Source organism: Astyanax mexicanus, chromosome 17 (assembly GCF_023375975.1).
Source record: "Astyanax mexicanus isolate ESR-SI-001 chromosome 17, AstMex3_surface, whole genome shotgun sequence".
Taxonomy (NCBI): domain Eukaryota; kingdom Metazoa; phylum Chordata; class Actinopteri; order Characiformes; family Acestrorhamphidae; genus Astyanax; species Astyanax mexicanus.
The window spans coordinates 3,156,581-3,164,992 of NC_064424.1; the positions used below are offsets into that span (position 1 = coordinate 3,156,581).

An 8,412-nucleotide genomic window follows, 5' to 3' on the forward strand; every position below is an offset into this window, starting at 1 on the left:
GTAGCGACGGTTTCCTCCAGCTTTGAAGATCCACCTCGCTGTTCCTCCACATCCAGCTTCTTCTGTACTTCTCTAAAGATCTGATTAAACACGATGTTTAATCACAGCCAAAACCGTATTTTATTTACTTCTGTTCTCCTCTTCATCTGTTTAGGAGCAGCTGGTAAGATCATTTTCCTGATTTTTAGATTTAAAACACCTTTTGATTTAAAACAACTTTTTTTATTTCATATAAATGTGACATTCAGTCCAAAATATGCTAAAATTAGCTAAAAATCAACAAATTTTTCACAGGATGGATTAAAAGAGTGATGAGAAAGTAGGACTGAAAAAATATTTTATGTTTTTTACACATCACTGATTTTAAGCTGTTTTTAAGTGATATGTTGTATTGATTTATTTTCATATATGATTTTTGTCAATGTAAAAATTGTGAAAAAATACTTTAAATCTATAAGTGAATTATTTTTTACTAAAAGTACTATTAAACTGCACAACTTTATCTTTCATCCATTACAACAGACATATGCACATAACACTAAATGAGTCCCGTTTTTAAATAGAATAGACTAAAAATAAGGCAAAGAATTTTTTAAACCAATGAAAGAATAGCTTAGCTCCGCCCACTGCACCGGAAAAAAAACAGCACTAGAGCCAAAGAGGCAAATAAGAGGTTCATTTTTAGTAATTTTATGTAATTTACGACACTTTTGTCATGTTTATTTTACTGTTTAGGGATGGCTTGTGACATAAATCGAATAGACTTAAAAAACAGTAATTTTAATTTTTATATTTATATAATGTTAGTGTATATTTTATATTATAATATTTGATTTTTTTTTTTACAAATAGTACTGTTAAACTGCACAACTTTATCTTTCAGAGTGCTAAATGAAGAAAAATATTTGTATTTTTAACAGAATTCTTTAGCAATATGCCAGTCCTGGGTTTGATAATAAAAAACAGGTGGTTTTCTTGACACTGATTTTATTTATTTTTGAAATATATTTAATTTTATATTTATTTTAAAAGATTCTTCAGTGGTTTTAATCATTTTATATATAGAAGTAAAAAAGATATGGTAAAAATATTTCATCACAATATTTTTAAAAAACATTTTCACGATTTATAGTATTTGTTTGTGTAGATTCTGCCATTTAAATACTATACTAATATCATGCATTTTACACTCTCTTATTCAGTCTTATTAAAGCATATGTTCAATATGACAATAAAATATCTAATATCACAATTAGAGGTGTGCTATATCATATCGTACTCAATAATATTGACAACATTTTTGAATATGGTGAATGATATTATAAGATATTATAAGATATTATACCCAGAAATATGGTGCCATTTTACCCATCCCTTATTATCACATCAGGGTACTACTTTTTTTGCTACATGTTTTTACTGTTTTTATTAAAAGAAAAATCACACTGTTCTCATTATTTCCCATTATATATCTACTAGAGACTATAGAGATTATATCTGTCCAGTATCATTTATTTTACTTTATATATCCTGGATATATGGAGATATTTGGAGTGCTTTATTATTATTAATTTCATGACTGATCATTCTGGAACATTGACTTCTGTTACAAATCTGATACAATTCTTGTATTTTTTAATATCACTTAGAGGTGTTCTAAATCATACCATATCGTATGCAGTCATCAAATAAAATTCTAATTTTGTCACAATAGTGTATTCTTGAAATATTGTTTTTAATATTTTGTCATATCACCAGGAGTATCGTTATAGCATGAAGTATCGTGATATTATTTTAGGGCCATATTGCCCACCTCTTATCAAGATACAATAAAATATCAGTATATTGCTCAGCTCTGAATTGAATATGTTTTATCTCTGTAATGATTGTTGATTCTCTGTGCAGCCTGCATGAACGTCTCTATCGTAGGAGGTCGCGAGGTGAAGAAGGTGAAGCCGTGGATGGTTTCCATCCAAAACCAGGCTCATCATATCTGTGGGGGAACTCTGATTCACCAGCAGTGGGTTCTGACTGCTGCACACTGTAAAGAGTAAGCAGCATCTTCAGTACTGAGAGTATATAACTGTAACCATAGACATAATATACATAGACACCTCATAGACTAACGCCTATTGAAGCTGATGTTCAGCGCATCCGCCATATTGGATGGGTCTCCTATGCGCAGTGCATTTATTTGTACTGAGGCTGGTGTAAAATACAGCTTTAATAATCACTATTCTACCAATTTTCACACGGTTTGGTTTGTTACAAAAGGCAGAGATGTAGTAACGATTCAGGACGCTGTCACACATTACAAATACCTGCTTTCATACTGAAATACTTCCTTGTGTATTCACAAAGTGTTTTCTTGGACCCACTTTGAAAAGAAGTCAGTTAAAACAAACTAGTTAGTACATTTATAAAGCCTGTCAAATAGTGTAAACATAACATGACATAAAATTCAAAGCTGTATTATCAGTTTATTTTACTTGAGTTGCAGTCAAGCTATTCTTTAATTCTTTAACTCCTCGTTTATAAGGTTCTGCTGTGAGGAAACCCAACCAATATGGAGGCGACGCTGAATTATACTCCAGCCTGTAATGAGGTGTCTATGTAAATTATTATTAAAGCTAGAGAAATAAAAAAAAAAGATAAAAATATATATATAAACCCTAAAAAAATATGTGATGGATCAGAAAAATGTGACAATACAATGTCTAATTCTAAAGGTTTTATACAGAGGTTGCCGATATACAGTGAAAAGAAAAAGTCTGGACACACTTTCTCATTCAAAGTTTTTATTTCTTAATTTATGATCCACTGTGTTTTTTTTATCAAGTCTAAAGTCAGTGCAGTTTTGTTTTCCCACAAAATCTTACAGCACTTCATATCTTACAGCTTCTCTCTTCTGATAACAACTTTTACGGAGATGAGGATTTCATTTTTCAGCAGGACTTGGCACACTGCCCACACTGCATACCAAAAGTACCAATTGGTCTTATATAATATTCTAATTTTCTGAGACACTGATTTTTGGCTTTAGTAAATATATGAATTTCACATTTTGAACTGAATTACTAAAATAAAGTAACTTTTCAATGATATTCAAATAGTTTTTATAGATGCACTAGTATATGTGTTTAAAGTATATAACGTTCTATGTTTGGTAGCTTCAAAGGTTCCTGACTTCTGTCCACTTAGGTTTGAAAAAGCAAGACCTGTGCAAACAAGCAAACCATTTTTGAGTGCTGTAGCGCCTCCTGAAGGCTAATTAAGCAATAGAACACGTGAGGGAGTGTGTTATCACCAATACCATCATGATGTTATTGGTGATAACACACGACCTCGAGTGTTCTATTGCTTTTATACAACAGTTTTTTTTTTTTACAAAATGAATAAAGAAAATAAATCAAAGAACTTTAAGAAATTCAGTTTGAATAAGTTTTAATATGAACTGTGCCTTCCACCAAAAAGTAGTTCCACAACAACTGTAACAGAACTGAAACTTAACTACAAAACGGTGTATGGTTCATACAGACTAACACCACGAAAGTTAGCTTCGAATCAAAATTGGGAATAAGTGAAGATGGTAACTTAAACGTTAGGAGGGTGAAATAACACTGATACTGTCCTCTCCTGCTCCGTGGAGTCGTCTTCAGGTGAACGCTGCTCATTTTTTTGAGCATTTCTGCTTATTTTCCTGGTTGGTGTTGGTTTTAGCTAGCCGGCTGGACTGTGGTTAGGTTAGCGTAGCTTGCTTTAGCTCAGCATTAACTTAGCTTAGCCTAGCCTGGCTGGTTAGCGTTCTGGCTGTCAGACGGCATTAGCCGAGCGATTTTCTTTCCCTTTTTTCCACAAAAGACGAGTCAGTGCTGCGGGCTGAGGGCGAGCGTGCCGTGGTTGAGCGCTAGCCTGTGCTAAGCTAACGCTGCCGCTGATGCCGTTGATGATTCTAAGCTGTCCTGTGTGTATAAATACGCCGTTACTCGGCAACGCGTCGGTGGAGTGATACAAGGCCGTGATGTTATCACAAATATCATCATGGCTAGAACACTTCTCAACCAATCAGATTGTGAGGTCAGAACTGACTGTTGTATAATGTGGCCTAATTCAAAACTTATTAAAGTTTCCAGATTGATTGCATGGTTTAATGTTGACAGAACTAGTAAAACAAGCCAATTCTATTGAGATGAATGCCTCTACACTGCTTAATATTAAATATATCATTTATCTGTTGTTAATATTTAAGGGGATTAAAGTCTTACCAGTCAGTGACGGTCCTGCTGGGTGCTCTGTCTCTGACAAACAGCAAAAACACTCAGCGAATCGGAGTCCTCGAGTACCACACCCCAAAAACATTCAACTGGGACACCAAGGCAGATGACATCATGATGTTGAAGGTAAATCTGATTAACTTATCCTGTACAGCAGAGGAAATTCTCACTCTTCCTTTTTCTGGGGCGGTCCTGATGAGTGCCCGTTTCATCATTATAATGTTTTTGATGTTTTTTGCGGTGACTGCACTTGAGGAAAATTTCAAATTTCTTGAAACTGACTTGATTGACTGACCTTCATTTCTTAATATATATATATATATATATATATATATATATATATATATATACACACACACACACATATATATATATATATATATATATATATATATATATATACACATATATATATATATGTATATAGACACACACATATATATATATATATATATATATATATATATATATATATATATATATATATATTATAACACACACATCCCTCAATATCTTTAAGAAACTCCTGAAGACAGAGCTCTTCAAAGAGCACTTACTCTCCTAACACCTCTAACTAACTACCTTCTACTACCAGATCAGGAGAATCTCTCACTATCTTTAATAAACTCCTGAAGACTGAGCTCTTCAAAGAGCACTTACTCTCCTAACACCTCTAACTACCTTCTACTACCAGATCAGGAGAATCTCTCACTATCTTTAATAAACTCCTGAAGACAGAGCTCTTCAAAGAGCACTTACTCTCCTAACACCTCTAACTAACTACCTTCTACTACCAGATCAGGAGAATCTCTCACTATCTTTAATAAACTCCTGAAGACAGAGCTCTTCAAAGAGCACCTACTCTCCTAACACCTCTAACTAACTACCTTCTACTACCAGATCAGGACCCTATCTAAAAATGCTTTTTACCATAAACTTCTATGTCCTCTATTGCTAAATGTACATTATTGTAAGTCTCTTTGGACAAAAGTGTCTGCCACATGTAATGTAATGTAAAAAAAAATGTAACCACCATGAGATATAGACATGTTTTTGTCAAAATTCATTTTTTTATTATTATTTTTGTTTCTAATTCAGCTCAAATCAAAGGTCAAGCTTAATAAAAAGACTGTTGATGTGAAGACGATCCCTAAATCACAGCAGAAGATTCCAGATGGCACCAAATGTGAAGTGATGGGATGGGGAAGCACTGTGGCCAATGCAGCCGTTCGGAAAGCGAGTGATGTACTGCGAGAGGTGGAGGTCACGGTGTTGAACAGGGAACTGTGCGGCTGCTACTACAACAGCAATCCAGTCATCACAGAGGACATGCTGTGTGCAGGAAACAAGCAGCAGAACAGAGATGCATGCCAGGTACGTTAGGTTTCTATCTTTGATATGCACCAATCAAATATAACATATGTATATGGATCAGATAGTGTTGAGGATAGTCCACCGTGGGCAATGCTAAAATCACTATTACAAACTGTACAGCAGGCAAGACTAGTTTTTTACTTGTACTAGATATGGATATACTTTAGAGTAGTGTGAGGTAAAATAAGTTTTGATTGGAGCCATGATGCTCCCTTTCTTGAACGCATTCCATCCAGAAAGGGAAAAAACACTGTCCACTGACAATAAAAACTGATTGGCTAACTCACAGACTCTTTGTAGAGAACAGGCCAATCAGAGCCCTCTCTGTTTTGCAGTCGTTATTGATATGCACTCCCGCAACTTCCAGGAAACTTGGGACGTCTGTTGTAAATAAAGTACAGTCAGAGACAGAAACTCTGAATCTGTTGCTTCAGAGTTAACTGTGTTGGTGGACTATTCTCAGTACAGCATTGATACTCAGGTTTAAAAACTCCAGCAGCACTGCTGTATATGAAGTATCCTACATACAACCTAGGCTTTGGCACGCAACCTAAATTGGTTCCTCCTATGGTAAGCTTGTCTAAATGGGTCAAATTTCGAAGTTCAATGTTTTTTGTCACAAATAGGGTCTTATCTTACACCCTGCACAAGGTGTGTTGCCATGCTCATTGCTATCTTACACCACACCAACAGTCCATTTTTACTCCTTCTGCCTGCGTCATTTAAATAGCAGCAGGGCGTCTAAATATATATCCACTGATGGGCGTGGTGTTCTGAAAATGAGGTGTGTTCAGGTACATTTCTGGAGTTTTGCTTGTTTATCTTGGCAACAGAAAAACACAGGAGCTCCACTGACTGAATACAACCTAGACAGACGCCAACAGTCAGACGTTCATCGCTATCTTGGCAGTGAACTGTTAACACACATGCACAAACCCAACTTTTACATCAACAATAAACAGAATACAAAATAAAATAACATTGCTGTTCCCGTAAATGAGCTGCTGGAGCTCCTTCACAGCGTCAACCAGCAGTTCAGTTTCCTCTGCTGAGAAGCGTTTGTTGGACACGTCCAGGTAGCTGCACTGTTAAAATAGCAATCCGCCAAAGTCAGAGTGCACCTGACTCTTAATAAAGGGAATAACGGGTGACACGCTGATTGATTTATTTCACGTTTCACACAAAATTAACCACACCCATGATTAATTAAGAGAATTTGTACTTAAACTTGCCTTTTGCAAGTTTTAAGCTGAAGAAAGTGTACTTTTCCTGCTGTTACGATAGCAAAGACACACTGACACTCCCTAAATCAAGCTGCACAGTTGACAGCTAACCAAAAGATCGCTAAAATAGGACTCAAGCCGAGAAATGCTTTTATGACTGATAATAAAGTACGGATAGTATATAATTAATAACGAATATGATCAAATGTGTACTAGGGGTGTGACGAGATCTTGTGGCACGAGATCTCGCGAGATTAAAATGTGACGATATTTCCCGTCAAGCTTTAACCTGTCTCGCACACTGTTTGTGGTGTACGCAAACATAGAATCAGAAATTTATTTGAGGCTTTTATTTGGCGCCCCCTTTAGTGCAGCGCCCCTATGCGTCGCATAGGCTGCATACCCCCTTTTTAAGTTTGGCTGCATTTTGGCTTTCCAGAGGAAACAATAAACGGTATTTTAGGAGATTTAGGAGAAAAAAAAACACAAACCATAGTCTTAATATGACTGGTTGTGGTTTCACTTATTGTTTGCACTATATAAGTCCTAGAAAAGTTTTTTTTTATTCTTATTATTATTTCTATTTCTTATAGAAATTAATTAATTAATTAGAATTAATTAATTAATGTGTGAGAGAAACCAGTCTGTTAAGTTTGCGTTATATGATTTTGTCAAATAAAACTCTAGTTTTCAAGCCATTTTTCATTTTTTAAGTTGTCTTAAAAATTTTATTTTTAAATCTCGTCTCGTCTCGTTCTCGTGAACCCAATATCGTGTCTCATCTCGTCTCGTGATATTAGTGTCTCGTCACACCCCTAATGTGTACTACAGATATAATAAATAAAATATAGGCTAAAACAAAGATGACGATTAACATAAAAGATAATGTTGGAAAAAAGACAGTCACTAATCACTGGTACTGTACATCTATGTGCATTTAATCACATAAACCAACAGATTAAACATGCCTTCCTGTCTTTTCTCAGGGGGATTCTGGAAGTCCTCTGGAATGCAAGAAAAGCCTCGTGGGTTTGGTTTCAGGTGGAACTGGATGCGGGAATCCCAAGAAACCTGGAGTCTACACGTTCCTTTCCAAGAAACATCTTCTGTGGATCAAAAGTGTGCTGAAAAAGCACTGGAACAGCACAACTCTGTAACTGTAAAATATGACATCTTTAATACGAACCTGCAGGTCATGGTGAGATAAGTATAGTGAATATAATACACAGTATGAAGCTGCAGTGCTTATATGTTACAGTTTATTATCTTTACATACTGTACAGGTGGTCTATTCTAGAATCGTGGGTACATTTTAAGATTTGATGCATCAGTTAGCCATTTAAACCAGTAACCAGTAATTTTCCACTATTTTTTGCTGTTGTTGTGTTCAGCACCCCCGCTAGGAAAAGCACCCCTCTCTGAGCGCATTTCTAAGCAAGGTTAAAGGGCTTTTATCAAGAAGACTGTGCGTACGCGCTGCCGAGAGAGGGTGCTTTTCATGGCAGGGGTGCAGATTTCGGAATGACAATGGAAAAGCACTC

General features: G+C 35.6%; 1 protein-coding gene across 1 annotated transcript; it reads left to right on the forward strand.

Moving 5' to 3' along the window:
* LOC111191480 (granzyme K-like) lies at positions 1-8,217 on the forward strand. Its single transcript, XM_022666529.2, has 5 exons — positions 1-163; positions 1,906-2,050; positions 4,250-4,400; positions 5,373-5,648; positions 7,858-8,217. The coding sequence occupies exons 1-5, from the start codon at positions 94-96 to the stop codon at positions 8,026-8,028; spliced, it is 813 nt and encodes a 270-aa protein (XP_022522250.2). The 5' UTR covers positions 1-93; the 3' UTR covers positions 8,029-8,217.
* Positions 8,218-8,412: the final 195 nt, after the last annotated feature.

Coding starts and splice junctions, on each gene's coding strand:
- LOC111191480 (XM_022666529.2), top strand. CDS start 94: ATGTTTAATCACAGCCAAAACCGTATTTTATTTACTTCTGTTCTCCTC. Junction 164..1,905: donor CATCTGTTTAGGAGCAGCTG/GTAAGATCATTT, acceptor TTCTCTGTGCAG/CCTGCATGAACGTCTCTATC. Junction 2,051..4,249: donor ACTGCTGCACACTGTAAAGA/GTAAGCAGCATC, acceptor TTAATATTTAAG/GGGATTAAAGTCTTACCAGT.